Source organism: Dermacentor silvarum, chromosome 1 (assembly GCF_013339745.2).
Source record: "Dermacentor silvarum isolate Dsil-2018 chromosome 1, BIME_Dsil_1.4, whole genome shotgun sequence".
Classification (NCBI taxonomy): domain Eukaryota; kingdom Metazoa; phylum Arthropoda; class Arachnida; order Ixodida; family Ixodidae; genus Dermacentor; species Dermacentor silvarum.
The window spans coordinates 79,460,772-79,487,316 of record NC_051154.1 but is presented as its reverse complement, the minus strand read 5'-3'; the positions used below and the strand labels follow the sequence as shown (position 1 = coordinate 79,487,316).

At 46.4% G+C, this 26,545-nt stretch overlaps 1 protein-coding gene across 2 annotated transcripts in view; it reads right to left on the bottom strand.

Moving 5' to 3' along the window:
- Positions 1–8,550: 8,550 nt before the first annotated feature.
- Positions 8,551–26,545, bottom strand: part of LOC119431381 (tyrosine aminotransferase) — a 61,953-nt gene continuing 43,958 nt past the window's right edge. For both annotated transcript variants that reach the window (XM_049670289.1, XM_049670287.1), the window contains exons 4-12: positions 14,580–14,738; positions 12,649–12,840; positions 11,956–12,038; positions 11,238–11,307; positions 10,621–10,680; positions 10,079–10,147; positions 9,901–9,984; positions 9,708–9,806; positions 8,551–8,979 (exon numbers count right to left, since the gene is read on the bottom strand). In XM_049670289.1, the coding sequence (XP_049526246.1) occupies positions 8,794–8,979; positions 9,708–9,806; positions 9,901–9,984; positions 10,079–10,147; positions 10,621–10,680; positions 11,238–11,307; positions 11,956–12,038; positions 12,649–12,840; positions 14,580–14,738 (1,002 nt within the window). In that variant the 3' untranslated portion in view covers positions 8,551–8,793. The remainder of the gene's footprint in view (positions 8,980–9,707; positions 9,807–9,900; positions 9,985–10,078; positions 10,148–10,620; positions 10,681–11,237; positions 11,308–11,955; positions 12,039–12,648; positions 12,841–14,579; positions 14,739–26,545) is intronic.

Here is a 26,545-nt window from a genome sequence, read left to right as displayed (position 1 = left end):
TCTATTTAATCCAAGGTGCAGGAGATGATATGCTTGAAAAGCTTGCGACCCTTTATGTGCAATGCCTTACGACTTCAATTGTACCAGAGAGCTGGAAGAATGCCAACATTATACTAATCCACAAGAAGAGAGACAGACGTTAAAGAATTGAATAACTATAGGCCCATTACCTTGTTTTGAGTATTGTGTATAAAATATTCACCAAGATAATTTTCCATAAAATCAGCGCTACACTTGACTTTAACCAACCAAGAGGACATGCTCGCTTCAGGAAGTGATATTCTACAATGGATCACGCCCATGTCATCAATCAGATAATTGAGAAATCTGCGCACTACAATCAACCTCTCTATATGGCTTTCATTGATTATGAAAAGGCCTTTGATTCAGCAGAAATACCAGCAGTGATGGAGGCATTGCGTAATCAAGGAGTACAGGAGGCATACGTGAATTTCTTGGGAAATATCTACAAAGACTCCACAGCTACCTTAATTCTTCACAAGAAAAGTTTAAAATTACCTAACAAGAAAGGGGTTAAGCAAGGAGACACAATCTCTCTAATGCTATTAGCTGCTTGGATAAAAGAAGTATTCAAGCTATTAGACTGGGAAGGATTAGGAGTGAGGATCGATGGCGAATATCTCAGCAACCTTGGGTTTGCAGATGTCATCGTCCTATTCAGCAACAATGGGGACGAATTACAACATATGATTGAGGACCTTAACCGAGAAGTGTGAGAGTAGCGTTGAATATTAATATGCAGGAGACAAAGATAATTTTCAAATGCCTTGCAAACAAGAATTCATGACTGCCACTCAGCCTCTAGAGTATGTGTAGGAGTGCGCTTATCTAGGTCAATTACTTACAGGGGACCCTGATCACGAGAAGGAAATTTACAGAAGAAGAAAAACGGGTTGGAGTGCATACGACAGGTATTACCAAATTCTGACTGTTAGGTTACCGCTGTCGTTGAAAAGAAACGTGTGTAATCATTGCGTTCTAACGGTGCTTACATATAAGGCAGAAACTTGGAGGTTAACAAAGAAGCTCGAGAACAAGTTAAGGACCGCACAAAGAGCGATGGAACGAAAAATTTTAGGCGGAATGTTAAAAGACAGGAAGAGAGCGGTGTGGATCAGAGAGCGAACGAGGATAGCCGATATTCTATAGGTGACCCGCCGCGGTGGCTTAGTCAGCTAAGGCGTTGCGCTGCTGAGCACGAGATCGCGGGATCGAATCCCGGCCGCGGCGGCCGCATTTCGATGGAGGCGAAATGCAAAAACGCCCGTGTGCTTGCGTTGTAGTGCACGTTAAAGAACCCCAGGTGGTCAAAATTAATCCGGAGCCCTCCACTACGGCGTGCCTCATAATCAGAACTGGTTTTGGCACGTGAAACCCCAGAAAGAAGAAGATATTCTATAGGTGACATTAAGAGAAAAAAAAAAATGAAGCTGGGCAGGACATGTAATGCGTAGGGCAGATAACCGGTGGACCATTGGGGTTACGGAATGGATGCCAAGGGAAGGGAAGCGCAGTCAAGGACGGCAGAAAATTAGGTGGGGTGATGACATTTGAGAATTTGCAGGCGCAAGTTGGAATCACCTAGCGCAAGACAGGTGTAATTGGTGATAGCTGGGAGAGGCCTTCGTTCTGCAGTAGACATACAGGGTGTTTCAGCGAACACTTTCAAATATTTTAAAGGTTGCCTGTGGCAGATAGCACAATTCTAGTTCGTGAGCTGGTCCTACTCGTTACTAAAGTATTATTGCGCAATAAAAAGGCATGGACGGGAGAGAAGAACACACACACCAAGCGCAAACTTTCAACTGAATTTATTGTGCCACCGAATCGGTTGATATTTGTGAAGCAGTATAGACTGCGCATGCGCTTACATGAACTAAAAAGGATTGCGTATACGTGTAACATAGTTACGAGTCAAGTGATGCCGCCTCCAAGAAACTTAGTTCTTTTTCTGTGAGAGCCAGTGAAGGGAAACTAACACACTTATCACCCAATTTTGCAATCATCTGCGCTTCAGTTATTTCACGGATAAGCTACGTGCTACCACGGGACACAATCGTGATTGCAAAATTCGGTGATAAGTGTGTTATACCCGTGCCACACGGGCAAAGTAAAGTGCACTTTGAGCGAGTGCACTTCAGCGCGCTGAGTGTCACTTTGGCGGTGCGCTGCTACACGAGAAAGAAAAGTGTTCTTTCAAATTGATGGCCATGGCGACCGGGAGTCAGACGGGAAAGCATATTTTTATTAATATAAAAATGTGTGAACGAAAACAATTTATTATTGTTAGAAACAACATTTACAATTCACCTTTATAAGCGCCGGCAACGACGGCAACTTGACCAGCAACAGTCAAAACGACTCGATCCGCCAAACAACTGCGCAATCATTATCCGGCGTGGTCGTGAACAGCCCGAGAGCGAGAGTAGTTCCCTTTTTTTTTTTTTTTTTTTTTTGCTGTTCTTGCTGTTTTTTTTTTTTTTTTTTGCGGCGTTTCCCATTTTATTATCTTGTAAGGTTAGCAATTCAAAACTATGTTATTAGATATTACTCCTGACTCTTCTTTCAATATCACTTTGTGTATCTTGTAAGCATTGCTAACGAGGCTACACACTTCACCGCCGCGAAGTGAGTCCGCTGAACGCACTCGCCGGCGAGGGCACTCTGCCATGAGTGTCACTAAACGTTCCCGTGTGGCAGCCTGCGAATGACACTAACCGCGAAGTGCACTCGCTCAAAGTGCACTTTCCTTTGCCCGTGTGGCACGGGTATTAGTTTCCCTTCACTGGCTCTCACAGAAAAAAACTAAGTTTCTTGGAGGCGGCATCACTTGACTCGTAACTATGTACATGTATACACAGTCCTTTTTAGTTCATGTAAGCGCATGCGCAGTCTATACTGCTTCACACATATAAACCGATTCAGTGGCACAATAAATTTAGTTGAAAGTTTGCGCTTGGTGTGCGTGTTCTTCTCTCCCGTCCATGTCTTTTTATTGCGCAATAATACTTTAGTAATGGATTACCAGCTTGTCCGGAATGCTGCTCTCATGGTCTACTCGAAGAGGCGGGCATTACTTAAAAAATGAAATCCATTATCTACTAATTAACAAAAAATCACTAATTAAGCATTTACCTAATTACCTTATGGCTGATATTGCAATTTACAAATTCTAACCGTATCGTTCGCAAGGCGGATCCACTTAGAACGGATTCTCAGGATGACACCAATTTCGAGATACTTCGAGAAGCACAAAAAAAAATTATGGGGTTTTACGTGCCAAATCCAGTTCTGATTATGAGGCACGCCGTAGTGGGGGACTCCGGAAATTTGGACCACCTGGGGTTCTTTAACGTGCACCTAAATCTAAGTACACGGGTGTTTTCGCATTTCGCCCCCATCGAAATGCGGCCGCCGTGGCCGGGATTCGATCCCGCGACCTCGTGCTCAGCAGCCCAACACCATAGCCACTGAGCAACCACGGCGGGTTCGAGAAGCACAAAAGGAAACTGGAACGCCAATACATTTCTCCGCAAAGTTCGGGAATTAATATCTCGAAACTGGTGTCATCCTGAGAATTCGTTCCAAGTGGATCCGCCTTGCGAACTCCACAGCTCATGGCCAGCTCAGGCCAGCTCATGAAATAGAGTTGTGCTATCTGTCACAGGCAACTTAAAAAAAAAAAATGAAAGTGTTCGCTGAGACACCCTGTATAAGTAAACTGATGATGATGATTATTATTGAAGCCCCGTAGTCCTCAACACAATGCAGTCCACTTATAACGGTATTCATGAAACACAAAAATCCTAGTGCTTTCCTTACGCTAGTGTAAGGACAACGCTTCATTTTGACAAACGTCACTAGCGTCACTTTTGGCAGTGCCACAAGGTGCATCCTTTAAAACGGCTGTGTCCTATATGCGTTTATCAAAGAAGCATATAAGCGCTTCACACAGAGAATAGTGGAGGGGGAGGGAGAGAAAAATGTAAACTTTCTTCAGCCGCTCACTCGACTGCACAAAGTCGCACACCAAATTGCTAAGCACGCTCATGTGACTTTCGGCGGCGACGCATACCTACATCGGCAGGGTGAGGAACTGGGTGTAAGGTGAAGGACCTATTTGGTGGTGCGGCAGATGGTTGCGATATCAAGTCAAAGTGACACTAGGAATGTTTAGTCCACACCACTCAGAAGATAGGTGTGTATAATCCGCGAGACGAGCTAAAACTTATCGCACTTCTTTTCAAAGGATTCTGCTTTAAGTTTTCTCTACTGACGGCCCAGCTTTCATTCAATTCCAGTAAGGTAGGACTGCACACGACCTTTGGTTTCGGACAAAACGATGAGCATGAGCGTGATGCAGCATTCCGAACAACGTATATATACGGTCTCGCTCGTTTCGCCTTCCCTTTGAGCTACTTTACGATACCAGTGCGTCGAGCGTTGCAATGCCTTCACCAACCATGACGCACCAGTCCTGTCAAGTGGGCACAGCTGTACAGGTCTAACACACTCCGCAAACGTCTCGTGAACAACGCCCATCAATGCCTGCGGCAGCTTTGGAGAGTCCGGTTACCCCTCGCGATCTGCATCGGGTACGTTGCTGTCATTGTCCAGCCATGAACGCCTGCCAATGTAAACGCCGCTTAAAGCTGCGCCACTGTTACCATCTTTTCAGCCCATGCCGCATGCATCGGGTCAAAACTCGTCTTCGTAAAACTGAGGGTCTCAGAGATAGACTTCCCCTGTGACTGCGGTTCACATTGCGACTTCAGCTGAAACAAGAACAACCATCAAAATCTCGACTGAAATCTCACCGCAGCTAGCTACTCGCGCACCAAAAGCTGCACAGGAGCATTCTGCCACGCTCACATGCATTGTCTGCCTAACTTTACTTGCAACACCACACTACAACGTGGCGCCATCGGATTCCACATCAGCGTATGCGGCCACCACTAATGCGATCTCAACCACGACAACGCTGCGAGCGCAAGGGCCACTTCAATCGCGTTACCACGCGTTCTAACTCTTGCTGCCAAAATGCGACACTTCGCTTCTCCCACGCTTTCTTCAGGTACCTTCGCATCTTTTAATGAGAAGCATTCGCCGAGTCACTCCAGTTTTTGTGATGTACCTCGATATCTTATCGTGTTAGTCGGTCAACTAGCAGACAACTGCCGCCAACAAGCTGAGGCTCCGGTTGGCCTCCGCGAACGAGGGGGACGACGAAGGAGGACCAGCCAAGCGCGTTCAGCGTGAGCTCATCGCGCACGTGCAACGACGCTTCGCTCATCCTTCAAACATGCGCATCTCGGGCCGCTAGGGCCTCACCAGCTCAACGCGCGTCGGCGTCTCGCGCTGCAACGATTCGCGCAATGCTTCGGATTACGTGGATGTCAACTACAGTTGAGTTTTCCCGAATATTCTTCCACGCCTTTGTCATCTCAAGGCTCACCTACGCCCTTCCCTACCTACATCTACTCCAAACTGAAAGAGCAAGACTGGACCGCCTCATTCGCAAAGTGTACAAATCGGCGCTGGGGCTCATCCGTACCACCCCTACCGAGCGCCTCCTAAGGCTGGGGTTACACAGTACCGTGGAAGAGTTTCTAGAAGCACACCGCATGGCGCACATTCACCGACTACAGGGAAGCAAGAGTTGGATCCTGGACCACATCGGGCACAGACTATCCCAAACGCACAACGATCCTGCCACTATTCGCCCCAACATCAGAAAGAGGTTCATCATCAAGCCACTGCCAAAGAACATGTTGGCAGGTCATCACGACGGCAGACAAAAAGCAAGAGCTCAAGCCCTGCACAAAACCCACGGGTCCAACTCCGAAGCAGCATACGTCGACGCTGCTCAATATTCCTTGCCACATAACATGTACGTAATCAGCGTAATTAGCCTCCCCAGGATCATCAACAGCAATTACAACACCCAATTTACGCCCCGAGCAACACCAATAAGGACTACCTGTTCTGTCCGTGCACTCAACTCAGCGGAGGCAGAAGAGGCGGCCATTGCCCTCGCTGCAGCGGCCGGATTTACAACTATAATCATCGACTCAAAGACCGCCATATCCAACTTTGCACGTGGAATCGTGGTCCCAGCCACGCTACGACTACTGCATCCCCTACTCTCTCCCAAACAACAAGATAGTGAAGAAGAACCCACCCCAATTGAATTGATATGGGTCCCGGCTCACGCAGAGAACCCGGGGAACGAGGCGGCCCATCAGTGTGCTCGAGGATTCATCAGCCGAGCGGTGGGTCCCGTCTCTGACCCAGGGGACCTGGTCAGCGAGCCACTGACCACGTATACCATGATATTGCCCAATACTACCGCCTCTCAAGACGGACAAAACCCCAACCTCATCCCAAGCTCACCAAGGGACAAGAAGTCACCTGGCGCCGACTCCAAACGCACTCCTTTCCCAACCCACAAATATACACACACTTTTACCCTGACTTGACACACCCGCTTTGCTCATTATGTGGGTCCATAACCTCCTTAAATCATATTCTCTGGGACTGCAGAGAAGATCCCCCCCCCCCCACCAGATCTCCTGGCCGCTCCCTCGCCTGAAGTGTGGGAAGCGATACTCATGAACCCGTACCTGGAGGTAACTTCGGGCCATCAAAAGAGCCGAGGAGGTGGCTGTAAGGCATCACCTGGTAGCCACCCCTCACTAAGCCAAATTAACAAAATAAAGTTGTTTCCTCCTCCTCCCGAATATTCTTACCGCGTGTCGCCTTATCTCCAGCATCATCAACGACGCCCTTATCGCCATTCTAACGGCCGATTTCCCGAACTTTGACATTGTACCGGTCTTCCCTCTTCTTTTCCGCACTTGGACAATTATATTTAGTTACAACTACTCTAGACATTGTACACAGTCTGTACACAGACTGTTAATATTCACGGGGCCACTGTAAATACTTTCCTACCGCTTTCTTTTCCTGCATTTATACACGGTGGCACACACGCGGACACTCCCACGAAAAATAAGAAACGAACACGGACCATGCACTTTGAAAAACTAGCGCAACAATACACCATACAGTCATGAACTAGCCCTAGTCGAAGAACTTCTGAACGTAATTTCTTTCGTATCTTTTTTTTTTTTTTTTTTTTTACAGTCGCTATTCAAGCCTGAGGAGAGGGAACATTCCCCTATAGCGCTGATTTCGTCAAGGTTTCCTAGTCCAAATTGAAAGCGTATCTCGTTGCAGCCTCGTTGCTTTTCTAGCTCCAAGGTGATAATTAAAATTGCCAGCTGTCAAGAACAAGAGTGGGGTCGCCTCCATGATGGACTTCGAGAAAAATTGAGTGGGAGGTGGGTAGGACATCTGGACTTACCCCCTAGATTCGCGCCTCGCTGAAACCTCTTACTGAACAAGCACCTCACCTCAACCTCACGAAATTAGGTCAGGTTTCATAACTCGACCTTAACGTTAATAATGAGGTTGAGGTGAGGTCGCTGACAACCGCCGAAAGCTGAGGTTAAGTCTTCGAAAAGAGTCTCATCCTTTCGGATGAGGTTGATTGAGGTCGTCAAATCTGATTAAAGGTCGAGGTAAGTCGAGTCTTGTGAGATCGTTTGCATGCCTTTGGCAGCAAATACACAACTGGTAAAACCGTTGATGATCGTTTCCGCGAAGTTTACCTTTCCAGACTTTAAAAACTGGCCAACTTGAGTACTGCTTCTGCGAGACCCAACGCCACTCGGGAATTCACTCTGGAGTTAGTGAAAGACCGGAAAACATACATGGTATATTTCCGATGTTTGTTTACAGTTTTCAGTTTCCATAAGCAGCGTGCTAGCGAGGTCACTTGCGTGCCATCGGACCTTCGGTGCGATCAAGTATTTATAAACACGCCGAGCTTCCCGTATGGCCCACGGCGTGAGAGATTATACTTCGCATAGTGGAAGTTTTTCAAAGTATCGCTATCCGGTCGGCCGATCGTAAATTCTATTGCGGCTGGTTGCGAAGCCCCGTTTTGTCATCGTGACAACGCTTCAAGTACCCCACGAGCACGCCACGCGAATGCGTTCATGGGTACGTACGAGCCTTTCAACGCATCTCAGAAAAATGTTTCTCCCAATCTTTTCACTCGCGTGTTCGTGCAAGGCCGAGCAGCGTGTTCTTGGCAGTCGCAGGCGCCGCACGGGCGCTACGGCGAAAGCGACTGAAGACAGAAGAACGCGCAAACGTACACGTGAAATTACTAGTAAATTATTGCGCGCGCTCACGTGCATGGGTGCGGGGCACATTCTCAGGAAAATTAATTGTAGCGACGATCGCGGCTTACAAATGAAGAAGAATATATTGCATTCCGGTTACTCCATTCTTACCTGTCCTTAGGTCATCGGTCAGCTGCTCGCTGGCCGACATTTTTCCACTGATTTGCATGAATGACCTTTCTCGGCGTTTCCAATAGCATATACGCTTTCTGTACTTTTTAAGGCGTGTGGATGTGGAGCGCGGCTGTGTCTGCGCAGTAATATGATGAGAGCTTGGTTTTCTTAAAACGTAAAATTTATTAGTAATTAAAAACAGTTTCGCAGTAGTTAAAAGTAAGTGCCAGTGTTCCCATTTCGTGCTTAGACACGCCTGGTGACACTTTTGTGGAAGCTTCCTATGTTATATACATAAATGCGGACATTCATCCTGTTGATGTAAACAGATGCCTTGCTGCACGCGCTGCCTTCTGCCGCAGCAGCAACAGTTTTGCACAACATCGTTTCCACTTCTCTGTACATATTATCCTCGGGCCTCCATGGCGATCGGTGTGCCACCTATGACAAGGTTGTTTTCGCTTTGTTGCACGAGCCTGTTCTCGTCAATGTAGTGGGCCTTGCAGAACGCCGCAATTCGGTCGATGGCTTCGAGCATCATATCTTCCGGCACCGTGAGCACGATGCGAAAGTAGTTCGGATAGTGGAAACACTGCAAAGAAAAATAGGCGTTTTTACGGTCAGCGATTGATTAATGGAAACCCTGACTAGGACAACTGTTTGTAAAATCTGCGGGCTAGTACTTTCGAATGCGTAGTCGGGTACATTCGTGAAGTGAATAGCGCACGTAGCAAATATCCTGTTAGAGTAACGCAGCCGCAATAATTGCCGGTAAACATCACCTAAAACTGTTCTCTTCCTTTCTTCTTCGGTGCAGTTGGAAAACACAACTAAAAGTCGCGCTCACACAAGCAGGTGCAGTGTGGTTCGTACTGGAATATATATAAAAAAAGAAAATTCTTATTGCCTTCACTTCTCCAATTCCCCGACAGAGGAGTTGCTCGAGCAGTGTTTTGCCATGCTCATTTCTATCGTTGAGATGCAACATTCTAATACACTGTAGCGCTAAAACTCCGTGCACGCGGCCGCGTCCGCCACAGATAACGCGGCCACGGGGGCCCCTAGTGGCTCCGCTCTGTCTAGGGTGTTATGTGAGACGCACGATAGCGCGCATTGCCTGGGGCTGTCTGGAGGCAGTCTGGAACGAGCTGCCTATCTGAACGACGCCGCAGGCAGGCTGGCCGAATGCCGCCACCAGAAACTTGTTTCACATCTCTTTCCACGTATACTTGCTATCTTTGTTTACGCACGAGGGTCCGGCGCTTTCTAAAACCGGAGGCCCTGACCAGAATGGTGCTGCCGACATGCTCCGTGACGTACCCGTCCTGGCAGGCAAAAGACGGATTCCTCCGCGAAGAGGGCCTTGACGAATTCGGCGTCGCTGTCGTACTCGGGGAATTTGCTAATCTCGAGGCCAACCTGCGAGTCACAAAAGAAGCCAGGATCGCTGTCGTCAAAAATGAACACTGCGCCCTCTCCAGCAGAGAGGATCCCGTCCGGCGCTGTCACTCACCATCAAGTACATGGCACCCTGCGGCATAATTGGGCGCAATCCTGGAATCGTTGATAACGCTTTGTACGCATTCTCGGCGTTTTTCTGCGAGGAATAAGAATGTGGGGAGAGGGCAAAGAATGTTAAGAAATGTTAAGAAATGACGCAACAGTGCGTTCAAGTCGGTTCGGCTCCTTACTTGCACTGCGGCAACAGTCTCCTCGTAAAATTTCTTCGGCGTGTTCTTCAAAATGGAAGGGAGCGCTCCCTGAAAAAAAAAATAAACAAAAAAAAATATATATATATATATAGAGAGAGAGAGGGCGGTCGTTGTGAGGGCAAAGCGCATCACGTTAGGGGCATCTATAGGCGGGACTGTCTAATACAAGTTTGGGCGAATCTCTGATGTGTGATTGTTATGTTCTGCTTTCTTCATGGTGACCATGCAGCCTTACGAATCCAGTTGCGCGCCTCGGTATAGCACATTCTTTAGTAATTTTTTTCTTTTCTCGGTGCTTGCAGACTCAGTGCATCTAAGTGGTTTTATTGGTCTGCTCTGTTTGCCGCGTTTAGGTGTGCTGCTTACGCTTGTATAGGCTTCATGTCGAGCGCTTGCTCATTCAGTGCTTTTCCAGCACCCCTAGTGGCCCTAGAAGGGCCTGCCTTCTTCTGTCTTTAATCTTTCTATTCTTCGTGGTTTGCCTATTTTTCATTCATTCACTTCAGATACTAAATTTTTACCTGAATAAGGGCGTTGCCTCCCATTATTTTTTGGCTCAAAGACTGCAGTCCTTGCTTCACCTGCAAGCCGGAAAGAAGAAAAAAAAACTTAAGAACAAACTCAGATTATTGGAGCGAATTTTCAAGTGTGCGCGTACGTGCCCGCATGCCAACCTCATCATGCGGTCTCTGAATCTTTAAACGATTGAGCTGCGGTGCTTAATTTCCGCGATGCGCACCTAATTTTCGGGCTGTGTGCGCGAGTGCCCCAAACCAGGTGATGATATGGGAGAAGCATCTTTGCGCCCATCTTGTGTATCTCGTCCTTAGACGGTACGCCGCGTTCGTAGGAAGTGTTAGCACAGTGCTGTAAATGCGTCCTTTAAATGTTCCGCTGTTAGAGCGCTATATAGGACCGACAGCCGAATGCAAACACTTGAACTGTAGACCGGAGCTACATGTTTAGTGAAAGGAAAGGAGTCGAAGCCCCAACCTTGCTGTTCACGTTTTAAGCGGGCAAAAATCGGTGAGCAACTCACCAAACTGTGGCGTCAACGCAAAAAGTTGCTATCATGGCACCTGTAACAATACGGTTCTGAAAAGGAGAAAGCGCCCTTGTGAGGGGCACACAGGCTCACCCCATGCGCGAACACGTCGTGTCTATCGTGGATTACGATCCAACCTGTTCGCCAGCCAGGAACCAGGAATCTGGACATCGAGAGATAAAATGTCTTTGCTGTTAATTTCTTCCACGTTTGGAGCTCTTGCTCCGCTTTACGGAGCATTCAACCTGTTGTGTTATATGCCTAACCACCCCCTACGACGTAATTTTTGTTAAATCTCCATTTTATGTGGTATTTTCTTCTTTGCCAGCTGCATACGCCAGTCTGAGTGAACACGTACCAGAAGCTGTTGGTCCCTAAGGAGTTCCAAAGAAGTTTTTCGCGTACACCTAATGTATTACGCTATCTTCAAGTTGTATTTCAGTGCATAAAAGAACGCGTTTGTACAGGGTCGACCACATCTAAGGTGAACACCTCATTAGTATTCAAGACATCATAGAAGCTGATGTTCAGTACATGATTCGAAAAATCATTATTGTGTTTATCGACACCATGATTACACATCGTATAATGAACATTTCACTCGTGAAGTAGAATCAAAGCTGCAGTTTTACCGGCTTGAATACTAATGAGGTGTTCACCTTAGATGTGGTCGACCCTGTACATACATAATAGGGCTCAGCGATGATCTCAGAGAGCGAACATGCAAAAAGAATCTCATTTTATTTTATGTTCGCTAATTCCCGTCAACCTCTGAGCATGTCTGTTATGACAGCCAAGATCATTGCATTACCTCTTTGTGAGGCCGCTGCAAGACAAAATGGGCACATCTTCGCTTATGGATCCCATTGGGTGGTACTGCTGGCCTTCGAAAACCTGCAAAAAAAAAAAAAAAAAAAAAGACGTGTAGGCGCGACTGAACGATTTGGTCAAATTCAGATTTATTCGCAACTTTTGATGGACACATGTGCGAAGCAGAGATGTAAGTGTGCCGTTTTGTTTTCCTTACGTGACCTGGTAGTGTCAAGGGGCCGCGCGACAAGCGATTATCCCTAACATGATTGACATTTCACGGAAAAACTGGCTGGAGCTATCTGTAATGCTACATATAAGTACATTACTTATATCCTCCACAAAGGCGTTGTTGAAAATCAATTTTTTGCCTTCGTCTCCTGCAATGAAACAATGCAATTAAAAAAATGTTTAAGGACTGTATGGAATAAATATGCCTTAGCTTTCAGTTATTTTTTTTTCGGTAAGTAATAAATACAGAAAGCGTGGAAAATACAAATGCCGCAGCGTGCCAGACATTTACCGAGTAATACCGAATTACCGGGCATAATAATATTTATTGAGGAAGTGTATAAAAAATTAAGGTAAAAAACAAGGAGAAATGACAAAACAAGAACAATAATCTGCAAGCAGCGGGACAATCAAGGCAATGCAATAACGTGCTGGCTTTGTCCAAACTAAGAAGGTTACTTACAAAGTGCTCATATATCTCGTCGGCGATGACGGGCACATAATTTCTCGCAGCCACAGCCAGGATGTCCTTGAGGTGTTCTTTGGAGTAGACACTGCCGCACGGATTGCTCGGGTTGTTGACCACGATCGCTGCGGTGTTCGCGTCGATCTGGGACTCGAGGTGCACGAGGTCCACCGCCCAGCTTCTGTCGGGCTGCGAACGGTTCGGTGGGTCAACTCTCGGCAAACGAGAACGGCATCTATAGAGCCGAGGTTCGGCCAAGACGGTATTGCACACTGGCGCACGAGAACTGCCTCTTATAAATGCGACGAAGGTTGTTTTACGATAGGCTTAACTTACTGAAAAAATTACCTAGAGGGACACTAAAAAAGAAGCACTTGCTCAGTTTAGACTGATAAAGTATTCTTTTAAAAATAGATTGTCGTTAATTTGGGATAATATGTTGATTATTAGCAGAGAAAGAAGAAGGCCAAAGTATCAATTTTTTTTTTTCGCGCCGAAACCCCAACGCCGTACGTCAGTGTGAAGCCACGGATTTCAACGTTATTTTCGTACTTTGACCGCGTTGGATCAATAAATGTTCCTTAAACTTGCCACGTTCAGTTCTTGGCTCGTAATTAGAATTCAATGTAGTTCATTTTTACCGATAAAGAATTAACAAGGCCCTAGCAGACGCCGTCTAAATCCATAACGTCATGGCGAGAGAAAGCGGCATCACCAGCCGTCCGTCGTTCTTAAAACAGCCTTGAAAGAATATTTCACCAGTGTAAACAAAATTTTGTGTTTCTCTTTGTGCTCCTTCCAGTTTTACTTTGTTGATTATACCAGCATCTGGTTCAGCGAGGACGTTTTAAAGTAATTGGTAAAGACATTGCAGTAGAGATGAATAATTTTTTCGGCGACACATTATTCACGCACTGTGAAAAAAAAAGTGTGCTATAATCACTTAAATCTTTAATAATCTAAAATTGACAAATCTATGGATGCATGCGGTCTCACGTCTCAAATGCATAATTTGACTATGAGCAACGCCGCAGTTGGGCGCTCCGGATCAAATGCTATATAGTGCTATAGCACAAGGTGGAACCAATTCAGATATGCACAATAACGCACCGTCTCAACACTGTATACGCTCGGCTGGTGGAACATCTGCTCTTCATGTCACGTAACTCACGTGTCCAAAAGGCTTTCTGGGCTTGAAAACCAGTGACACATACAAGCTTACTGCTCGTAAACGCAAACTTGGTGTGACTGCATAAGGGTAGGTTTTATTTGTACGCTTCACAGCCATAGGCGTCGGCAAGACGGTGCAAAAGGGGCACTTGCCCCCTCCCCCCCACTCGCCGCGATGCAACGGATTTGCCCCCCTCAAGACAAAATGCTGCCGGCGCCCATGTTCACAGCCATTCTTCAACCTTAAACTGGATGCGTATTGCTTTTAATTTGAAGTATCTGAGAGGAGGTTAATATTCTCGCAGACACTATTCGCGTTCACAGACATTCAGAGCTGTCTAAATAAGTGGACCCGTATTCAAAAAAAGTACCTATGCTGCAACTGTTCGTAAGCGCGAACTCGATCCGATCCTAATGCTGGACATTCAGTTAGCGAAGGCTGCCGGCCAGTCGCAAAGAACACTTGCGAACGAAAAGCTTTGTGAATTCGGTCCTGAGTGTTCGAATCGTCTGGCGACAGCACTATATTTACTACACTTGGCTGTACAGCGCTTAGAATATACTGGACACAAGACGAATAACTCGAAACCGTTTTGTGTATATTGATCTTCATGCGTTGCAGTCAAAAGTAATGTCTAACCAACGAGCCTGCAGACTCTTGTCGAGCAAGTTGTTTAAGCATTTTACAACTACATCTTCCCACTTTAAACGATGGACACCAGTTTAGAAAACACTTCTCATTCTTCGGTTATTCTTACCAATAAATTGTAGAACTTGACCTTGATGCCAACGGACTCTGCGTGTGTCTTGTAGACGGAAAATCCTGGCCTTGGCATCAGGATATTTTGTCCGCTGTTTGCGAGGACAGTGACGCACATCTCCAGTGCTTGTGAGCAGCCGCAGGTCAGGATAACATCCTGCGAAACAGATGAGCAGGCTTCAGTGATCGTGGCTTTTGCTTTGCAACCTGTTTAGACCGTTACGTACATCAGTGCTAAACTGGCTTGGGAAGAATTTTCATCACTGCGCGTCCAAACATCAAGAAAACGAAGCGGGTAACATATTGCTGGTCAGACAGATGCTGGTGGGCAGGCAAGAACGTCGCTTGTTGCGCGAGTCATATACAGCTGACATATCGGTTGCCAGAATCTACGACATTTATATTCATTAATTCTTTCCGTGTTGGAATGGCCGATACACCAACGTGAGACGCTTGTGGGTCCGAAGAAACTATATCCAACACCTGTTGTGCACTTGCCCTCAAATACGACGTCCAGCGCATCTCTTTACCAGACCACACTAAGCAGACGAAACGAAAATTCTCGGACCCTGGCCACATCCGTCAAAGGCATAGAAAGCTATTCGTGCGCTATTGCAGTTTTTGAGCAACACCGGCGTTGTGCATCCCACTTTCTGCGTGCAGTGCTCACTCTCTCCCTATTCTCCTCTTTCTGTTCCTCCTTCCCGCTACCCCCAGTTTAGGGTAGCAAACCGGACGCTCGTCTGGTTGCTTACCTTAGCTTTATATACCGGCTGTTCAAAATTAAGCTTTACGGAACTTTAAAAAATCGCCTCTGGCAGGTAGCATAATTCTTATCGTTGAGCTGCGGGTTATTCGAAGAGGCGCACATTAGTAACACGAGAAATCGAAACACATAGTCAAGTAATTAAAAAAATTCACTGATTAACTTCTTAGGTAATTACGTTACGACACATATTGCAATTTACGAATTGTAGCCGGTGAGCTTGCAAGACGCATCCACTGGAAATGAATTTCCAGGATGACACCAGTTTCTAGATATTATTTCCCAAAGTGTGGGACGAAATACATGGGCGTTTTAGTTACTTTTGTGCTTCAATGTATAAAAGAGCATTTTGGTAAAAAAGTAAGGGAAAAAACAGTGCATTTTTACGGCGAGTTTGACGGCGCACATCCGGCAGGGTCTCACATCCGGCAGCTTTGATGCCTTTATAGGTAGCATGTGTGGGTTTGTTGACCAGTTGCATTCAGCCAAACAGTCCACGTATACGTGACGCCTGTGGCAGAATGAATGTTCTGCATCCGCCGCCAAGGCCGTGAGTGGTGGCGCTGGCTAACACTCCCAGGGTTAGTTCTAGCAGATAAACATAAATACTCCAGAAAGTATGGGTGGTAAAACGGCACCGCGGTAGCTCAAATGGTAAGAGCATCGCACGCGTAATGCGAAGACGTGAGTTCGTATCCCACCTGCGGCCAGTTGTTTTTTCATGTTTTTCATCCACTTTCCATTTCCATTTATTTACGATTTTTTTAATTGAATTAATAACTACGGATAATTCCCTCTATGCTGTCCTTGTTGGTGTCATTGTTTGTTAGTTGCTTATGATATGACTAATAAAAATCGGGCCCCTTGGTTCTCTTTCATATATATATATATATATATATATATATATATAATGTTTCATTCCCATAAACCACTTTTTGTCACTAAGTGCACTGGAGCCATTAATGCGGCCTGTCTATCCTCGAATGGACCACAATTCTTAGGGTGCATGGATGTGCTGTCCATTGACTTTCTTTATATTTCTTGCAATTCATTGACCGTGATTGGCAGCGGTCCTGACGCAAGATACTGCGAGAATGGCAAAACCTTATCACCCGCCGTGGTAGCTTAGTGGCTTTGGCGTTGCGCTGCTGAGCTCGAGGTCTCGGGTTCAATTCCGCCCGCGCGGCGGCCGCATCTCGATGAGCAAAATGCAAAAGCGTTCGTGTACCATACATTGGGTGCACGTTCAACAACCTCAGGTGGTCAAAATTGCGGTCAAAACTGCCTCTTAATCAGATCGTGGCTTTGGCATGGATAACCCCAGAATTTAATTTTTTTTTAAGAGTAACTCTGACGTCTCCGCACACGCAACAACGATTTTACGCCAGGCCTTACCACATTTCGTTAGAGACCTCTTTGGTTCACGTAACTCGGTGGGTTACTGATCAGCATGTTCAAAGGGCTAGATACAGGCTATTCTTTATTCTGTAGACAATGCTGTAGTGCCGGCCTATACGGTCTTCACGTCAGAAGTCGATCAAGGTCTATTAAAGTTTTTACTTGGAGTGATTTATTAGAGCGACCTTGAAACTCCCAGGCGTTCCCCACCACCTCTTCTTCTTATTTTTATTTCGCGCGTTTGCTTTCTTTCTTCGCCATTCTTTCAGTCTTTCTTTTCTCCTTACCCTTCCCCCAGTCAGTAGGGTAGCCAACCAGAAGCTTTTCTTCCAGTTAACCTCCTGCCTTTCCCATCTTATTTCTCTCTCTTTCTCTCTGCGCATTGGTTGGCTTCAAAAAGCCTACCGACATGCAGTTGCAAGCGCTGGCCCATGGATATTGTTGCTAATGCCGCGTAATAATAATAATAATAATAATAATAATAATAATAATAATAATAATAATAATAATAATAATAATAATAATAATAATAATAATAATAATAATAGACAAGCAAGTGTGGTTTATTCAGAACAGGCGCGTGTGTGTACCGAGAAGGAAAGGCAGAGGGGCGGAATCTTGGAATTCTTCTGAAGGTACCACCCATTCTCACCTCTTAACGTTGCGGCCAGGGTGTCGAACCGAACCGGAACTGAACCAAAAACCGGAGCTGAACCGGAACCGAATCGAACGTACAAAAACGCCATACCCGCCGAGGTGGCTCAGTCAGCTAAGGCGTTGCGCTGCTGAGCACGAGGACGCGGGATCGAATCCCGGCCGCGGCGGCCGCATTTCGATGGAGGCGAAATGCAGAAACTCCCGTGTGCTTGCGTTGTAGTGCACGTTAAAGAACCCCAGGTTGTCAAAATTAATCCGGAGCCCTCCACTACGGCGTGCCTTATAATGAGATCTGGTTTTGGCACGTAAAACCCCAGAAAGAAGAAGAACAACAACAAAAACGCCATCTTGGAACCGAACCGGATATTTACGGAGGAACCGTTTGGAACAGGTTCAACCACAGCTTCAGCCCCGGGTCTTCGTTGCTGAAATTCTACGACCGACGACCGTACATGCCGCTGCGCTGACGATAGATGACGACGCCTCTTGCGACAATTCGGTGCAGTGCGCGGAGTGCTGCCTTGGAAACAGTCATGTGACTCGCCACATTGATCTCATTGGCTCGCTAAAGCCCAGCTTTCAGTTTGCCAAGTTCGCACTGTTTGATAGCACTCATTCTAACGTCTCTGATTCTGTATACTGGTTCAGTTAATATAGGGTTGCACCACGCTGGCTACGCGCAGTCTCGTCGGCTTCAGTTGATTAACTATACAATTTCACCTGTGATTTCATTAGATACTTGGAGTGGCGTAATTAAGCATCATAAGTACTACGTATTCCAGGATGCACCGCGCGAAGGAAACGTCCGTGCATTCTGCAGTACTTCGCGCTTCTTTCGTCACTCCGGACTGCATCTTGCTCGGTTTCCTTTTGGATTGTGTCAGGCCTATCTACGCTACAGCTACCAACAGTGAGTAAAATAGCATAATAGGAAAACAGCTGATTTAGTAGCAAATGGTAAAAGAGTTGAGATGACATGGCTCTATCAAGCCAGGACTTCTCTGCTGTTTTACTATTTGCTACTAAATCAGCTGTTATTTGGCAAGTTTCGAATATCAGTTTAGTCCTGCCATTATCGCAGCTTTGCTACACAGCTAAATGGTTTTTCGTTTCCGCGGCCTTCTTTGGGCAGCACTGTACGCACTATATGCATACAGAGGTGTGAATACTGCACTGAATAAAACAATGATCGCTTAAGCCAGGAACAAAAAAGTTAGCGGTGAAACAAGTTCTGCGGTTGTAGTGAGCAGAAAATCTAACACATTAGCAGAATGATTTGAGAAACTTAGGCTGGAAAACGAGTTGTCCAAGGTTGAAGTCGACACATATATTCAAAAACGACGAACATTCCATCGGATTTGCCGCCAGACTAGGTGTGTCAGAAGTCCAATTAACAGTAGGTACATTAAAATCATCCAAAAGAAACAAAGGACAGCCGGGGAACCGCACAATGAGCTTATTTAAGACATCATGTAGTTCCGGACATAACGTTGAAGAAGGTATTGGCGGTCTGTAACATACATATAGAAGATAACCCTTTTTATGTCGTATAGTTATACATGCACTGAAAAATTCTAAATTACTGTCAACTATAATCACATTAGAAATAACACTATAGCGGGCAGCTATTACTACTCCACCGCCTGGACGACCAGTAAGATCATATTGTACCCGGTTTCGCAGTGCAATATTTCACGGTCGGCCATTGTCGAGGAAAGCCATATTTCAATCAAAAGGATAATGTCAGCGGAACATGCGTCAATCATGGAGGACACACCGTCATGTTTGTTACACAGAAAACGTGCGTAGGAATATAGGACGGAATTAGGTAGCGACGTTGGTGCTAGCTATGCTAATGACATGCGCGAACTGCCGGCATTCGAAGCAGGGACGCACGATGCGCATTGTCGTTGTTATCGGAGATGCGCGCCTCGCAGGTGTCGAGTTCACACACACGGTCGGTAACAAAGTCCCCTTACACCTCTGACCTGTACCGCATGGAATGGAGGAGTGTGTTGAGGCGTTACGCGACTCTGATTTCGATGCATGCGTAAAGGACGAATGTGAAAGCTGTACGTCGATAGCGGATTAGGGGCTACACTTGAGGATATTTACACAGTATGTGCCGCCGTCATGAAAAGGAACATCGATTTTTTTTGTTCTTAAAATACGATAAGTCGTGATGCTTAAGTTCAAATCTAGGAACTTGATACATAAAAAAAATCCTGTTAAATTTTTAGTCTCATTGAACACTTTTATGGAGAAATTTGTGTTTAGTTCCTCCGGGAGTTTGCAAAAAATGCTACAGAAATACTGAGAATTGTCTACTAATGCGTAAGCAATCTTTGGCTCGGCTATTACCTCGCTTTTGCTTACTTATGTTACAAGCCTATGCATGTCTACCCATCGCTTTTTTTTTTCCGGAGCCTAACAGTGCTTACGCATTAGACAATTCTTCGCATTTCTGTAGCATTTTTTTTTTTATTGAGCGTCACCCTATAACATCGTTTCCGGTCCACTTCTGAACACCTTCTTTCCTCTTCTTGCTGTTGATTATCTCCTAGTTCCTGTCGCTGTTCTCATTGTTCCTTCTGCCGACTACGATATTCCCGTCGTCGTTCAGCGTTTCTACGCCGCTTCTCCGTTTCACCAAGCTAAGGTTTCTTTGGTGCCATTGCTAGAACTTTGGTGCCATTGCAAGGCACATCTTATCCTTTCAAGGCTATCTTATAACTGAGCCTAACCGCTACCGCAACACGTTTTTTTCCGAACCACATCTACCAATCAGTTATTCTTACCATGCACTTTTTTATTGCATCAAATGACTATGTCTAGGCAACGACGACGTGACCAGTTTTTTTTTATCGATCCTAAAGCTACCATGCAATGATCTACATTTATACTATTATAATGATTAAATCTCTTGACGTGACTAATTACGCACTTACATCTTAGTTACAAGGCGTTACAGGACAGACACGGCTTCCTCGGGGTACTCGCCAAAGATTGCTTACGCATTAAAAGTTTAGGTGGACCCTTTCATATTGATGACAACTATATGCGAACATAGCTCTGCCTCATTATATCATGTACCAATGTCATACTTCCTGGCAGCTTGGATCGAAGTAATCACAGGGGAGTTTCGTGGACGCTTCCTGCAGAACTTGGGCCACCCAGTTTATTTGTGTCAGCGACTATACTCAAGAGTGACACACAAGAGTGCATATGAAGTACGCATATACAAAAGTACAGATGTACAAAATATATACAAAGGCTATCGCCATGTATATTTCTTTCGCAGCAATTCTCGACTTTGACACCCCGTACATGTGCCTATAGCTTTTCAACGCTGGGTGTCTGAAGAGCTCGATTTGTAATTATTCTGTTGTTCTGGCCATGAAATAGCGGCCGTGGGTCAGTTTTCAAACATCTAAGGCAGAGAACGACAAAAATAGAGAGAAAAAAAAACAGCGACACTACGTGCGGCTTAAGTATTCTTAACGAGTTCTCTATTATGAATATTCTTAATTAACGAATTATTAAGTAGTCTTAGGACAAACCTAAGAGCTTCTGCGAGTGCGACAAAGCGGAATGAGAAACGAAGGTGAACATTTCACTTTACGTTCAGTTCTCCGTAGAATAATCATGACCCTTAACACGATGTCTCGCAAAGCTTTCCTGCTAGTCACATCAGGTTCGTGGCCATTTTTCAACTTGTTAACTCATCTTGCGCATTAGCACGCCGCTTATATTGCAGTCAAACCGGTACCACCTGCGAAGTACCTTTGTTCTTGCTCACATGCGGTGCGTATGCTAACTGCTGTGGAAGTAGGCCAGATGCGCGTTCTCGTTCGGTCGTCACTGGCAAACACGCGCCCGTTGGTACACGGTGGCGCTGAGTGCGCGGGGAAAGTGCTAAGGAGGGGCCGCGGATCGAGTTTCGCACTGCGTGTACGTCCCACCATCGCACTCTTTATCGGGCCAGGCTGGGCCACGGGGCGACGCGTCTGAAGGCAGCGAACGGCGCGATGCGTGCCGGCGGCCAGCGCCTGTCAAGATTACGACGCTCGCTACTAAGGCGGCGGCGTTGGGTAACGTGAGCAACTGGCTCATTGTCAAGGCCACTGGGCATCACGCCTGCTGGTTGAAAATTGGCGACAATTACGGCCTATAGCCGAGCCCCATTTATATTTTTCTTGCTCGCCTCTATTTTGTTTTTCCTTCTACTCAATACCTTCGTCGTCCATTCGAGCTGCCGGGCACATCTCGAATTAGTATGCGCGACGCCAACAACGGCGCGCGCGCACACACGTTTCCTCCTTTCGATCTTATGCGATTGCAGACAAACTACGCAAGTGTTCAGAAAATGAGACACACATTGTCGCCCATTGTGAGCATGGGTGCAGTGCAGCTCGCATTCAAATATTGTAGATAGTAGATTGCGAGGTCCCTTCATCCTCCGCGAAGTCTGGTTGTTTTTGCAAGACGAGTACTGACCGGTGTGCGCGCTTATCTAGGCTTATGCAATGTCAATCAATACTTTGCCAAAATAACGACCGTCTATTTTCGCTCCCGTACGAAATGTTATTGTCGCAAGCAAACCTTTGCGAGAGGTGCAGGTGCAGCATATGTTATATCATGTACGTACATATAGGAGGCCTGCGTCATAAAAAAAAAACCGTAAAGAATCCAGTATTTAACGCTAACTGTTCCGCATCCTAATTTCAAGCTGAGATTGATTTCCATGGCAGTTATAATCTACAAAGGGAAGCTATCAAAATTATGAAGACTACACGATTTCTGATCATCAGGAGAGCCACAGGACTTATACCACACGGCCCAACGAGAACTACGCGACAAAGCATAGACTTAAACTCAGTATACAACTTTTTTCGCGCCTCGGCATATCAAGTTGTATGCGACGATGGTTTTGCGCTACTGGCGGGCACTGGTTGCGTCGCAGATATTGCAGGTACCTCTTGACCTTCTACTAGCAAGAGGTCACGTCCATTCTGTTTATTTAGGTTATGGAGAAACCGGTGTTTATGGAGGTGACAGGAGGTGAACGAGCCATCAGTGTAGGCATACGTGCGGTCACATTGTGCTCACGGTGCAAACAAAGCTTCAAGGTTTGTTTGAGAGCAAGCGGGGATTTATTTTTGACACCAGGAATGGAAAGATGCATCCAAGCCTCTTTCACACTTAGGGGAAAACTCGAAAAGCAAGGCGCTCCGAGTTTTCCCCTAAGTGTGAAACAGACTGTACATGCGGGCACCACAAAACTGTGGGTTGTCTCGCTGCCACAGTAAAATTTGCGGACAAAGAGACGTGATGGAAAACAAGGACACGGTAGTCTACGTCGTACGTGGTCTAGCTGCTGGAAGGGAAGCAAGTTTATGTGAAGGAAGCCGTGCAAAGCCTTTGGTATGGATTCTTAGGACATCGACAGCAGTGTACGTACGAAACAGGCGATCATGCCCGATGACGACAGTTGCCGCTGTGGACGCACACCTTGGAAGGCCAAGACGTGCTCAGAGTGCTTGAGGTTGTACACACTGCAGTGCACGGAAATTTGTCTCACATGTGCTCACCGTCACGGAAAACTTCACCTCTGGCAGCCCGAGGACTGTGCGTTGTAAAGCTGCATCGTAATCAAGTTCAAGAAAGCTCGTGTCACGTTATCGTCAGCACCGTAACTTGGAGCCGTCCGTGCGGCTTTATATAATATTCACAAGATGCTCCAGTGGGGCATCTTATGTGCCTTGTAGCTTGCCTGCGTCGCGGTTCTGACGACAAGGTTGTTTCTGAGATTACATTCCGAGACATTATGAGACAATAGCTCTTGAGTCATTCACTGTCGCACTACGAGAACTTGTGTTGACTGAATGCCACGACGCGAATGAATAATTGTGTGTCGCCGATGGCTGGACATGGGATTCACAAACGCGAATATACTTGGCATTGGCTTTATTTACGGTTATTCTCTTGAAGTGCTTTAATAATAATAATAATAATAATAATAATAATAATAATAATAATAATAATAATAATAATAATAATAATAATAATAATTTCTTTATTGGCTTTAGCAGAATGCAAGAACAGCAGGCCTGCCAAATGCAAAAGCCACGACGGATTGTGGCAGTGACGAGACGATCGCGTATCTCGTCTGTGCGTGTCCTCGCAAGCGCTCTGCACTCCTCCCGACAACTTGGACAGCCGTCTGCTGTCAAACCACAGAGTTCTAGGCTCTTGGTTCCGACCGACGTCCAAATTGCAGGCGTGAAAAGCGCTTCTCCACTTCTTAACGACATAGTTGATTGACGTACTATGACTGTGTTGCTTGTGTGTTGGCAAATGCGCCGATTATGCATCTTTTTTATTCCTTTCTCCATTTTTGATATCACTCTGTTCACGGCAGCCAACCGGAATTTCCTCTGGTTAACCTTTCCTCCCTGCTCTCTCTCTCCATGGCCGCTTGTTCTCGTGGGAAGCCTTTCACCTTGACGCACAGAGTTAATTGATGCGGTTGATACTTAGGACGCTTGCTCGTGTCGGAAAGTTTTCAAGGCAGGCTGTTTTTCCAACCCGTTGTGTATGTTATGACAAATTGTTTTGCTGCTCATCGTCTGCGTTGCCAACATGTAGAGGCGCTCACTATTTTGCATCCCACTCTCAATCTGCCGATGCCAGAAAACGTACGGAGGCGCAAACGATGTAATCAGGCAGCTGTTTATAGTTTTCTCCTCTCTGTAAGACTAATTTTCGCGCAGGCGAATCCGACCAGTCGCTTCTAGACTATTTTTGTTTTTTGCCAAGATCCCTAGCACAACGTGAAGATGAATGGAACACGCACTGTATTATTCAAAAGCAAGAACATCGGTCTCAGTTGTTGCATTGTCGAGATAATCGTGAACCAAATGCTCACCGTTATTGCTTAGTGGTTATGGTGTTGGGCTGCTAAGCACGAGGTCACGGGATTGAATCCCGACCACGGCGGCCGCATTTCGATGGAGGCAAAATGCAGAAAACACCCGTGTATTTCGATTTAGATGCATGTTAAAGAACCGCAGGAGGTCTAAATTAATACGGAGTCCCCCACTACGGTGTGCCTCATAATCGGATGGTGGTTTTGGCACGCAAAACCCCAGAATTTTTTTAATGAACCAAATGCATACTCATTGCTTGCTGAGGAAACGGATGACAGATCTGATAATGGAACGTCGGTAGTTCAAAAGTGAGAAAGGTGCCCGTGCGTTTCGATTTAGAAGCCTATAATCTGACTGAAATTTTACAATGAAGCTGTATACCTCTACCGGCCAAGGAAATTTTCGTGTCGGCGTAAGCGAAAAACGCCAGGCTAGAAATTGAACACAAACAGCATATCTCCTTTGAAACCAGGCATACAGCATACAGCTCAGCACTCGTTTTCAAAAGAAAAACCACAAAACAAGCATCCAAACCACATGATGGATGATAAGGCGCGTGTGAACAATGGGAACACCCTCCGACGCGTTCCGGTAAAGATTAGGTTTGCAGCTGCTTCGAAAGGGGTTGGCGTCATTCAAAACCCTCGCGAACCAGTGTCTGGTTTCACTCTTTGTAGCGCCACGTGTGTGAACACAAGTGACGTCACAATGGGTAATTGTTGTAGGTGTCATTTACAGCGTTCCTTTTCCCGCGTGTGTTTCCCGGTAAAGATTACGGTTGCGTAAGCTACTCCGAGTGGATAAGTACCAACCAGCATAGAAATCACGTAGTGACGTCACCATGGTCTAGCAGCTCATTCAGTTCATTCCAGGCAACCATGGGTAGACCACGGAAAGTAAACACACAAGAAGAACAGCGTGAATATAATGTCGTTGCGAAGTAATAAAGGGTGTGGTTAAGTACATTTCACTTGTCTCTGGTTTCAAGAGCCACGTGTGTGAATTCAAGTGATGTCACAATGGGTAACCGTTGTGGGTGCCGTTTACAGCTTCGCTGTCCAACCACCTTCACAGCGTGGATTGGAGCCAGTTTTTTTTCTTTGTTCTTTTCGAGTCGTCACAGATGAATCGGTGACGAGACGGAAACGATACAATATCGGTGTCAAGCTCACGTTGCCGTTTTCCTCGTATAAAATGTATGGAATGAGGCGTGAGCTATCCCATAATCTGATCTCTGGCGCCTGCTCCTGATGTCACCTCTGGAATATATATGTGCTCGTGCCGATAGGAATCTTTACATTGTCGTTCTACTACCGTTAGCCTAATTTGAGCAACCTCAAGCTTGACAACCAGTCTGTAAGGGTCCAGCCAATCGACCGGCTACAATCGTCGAAAGCAAAAGAAAGTGACATAGGGTGCGCGTGATCTTGTTTTCCCCGCATGTCTCCTGTAGTCCGGCTTCTCTGCGTGGCTAAGCCCGGCGGTGGTTGCGGCGCGTTGCGAGAGATGGCGCTAGTGTCGCGATGCTGGCGCCACCGAACGGCGGGGTCACTTGGGGGAAAAAGGTCGGAGGCGCTCTCTCTCTTTGGCTGGGGATCGGCGACCAACACGCACGAACGCTTCGCGCGTGCGCCGGCCCGCTTCGCGCGACCGTCGCGCGAGGCTTAGAGCGGGACACCGGTATGGACGAACACGGATCGTTCGAGCGCGCCACCGTTCGCGTGACTGTACACGTGAACGACTAGGCGATGGTGTCATAGCATGGGGCGAACGTATTCGCTCGCTATCGGGTCGCGGTGAGTCGGACTTCCTTGATTTGTCGCGCGCCCGTGTGAATGTTCAATTGGTTGTAATTCGGCTAGTATGTATTAGTGTATGAAAGGTGCAATAAATGCCCTTTTGATTGTCTGCACTACTGCGTTGTCGTTCCTTTGTCCCAAGAGCACACGTGAGACCCCACATCTGGCGCCCAACGTGGGGCCTCTTGGGGCATCGGACGATAATTTTAACAGTTTTGCTCGGTTCGAGATGTTTCAACCGAAGCGTAGTCCTAGCGTGGATTTTGATCGCTAGTGTCGGCGGTGTGCTTTCTTGAGCGAGGCGACGGTTGCTGTAGCGTGTTTGAACTTTCAACATGCTAAGCCTTTTCGCGAGTGTTTTGAAGTACACTCGTCGGTACGAGAGACACGTGGTCTGCATCCTGGGAGAGCGAGG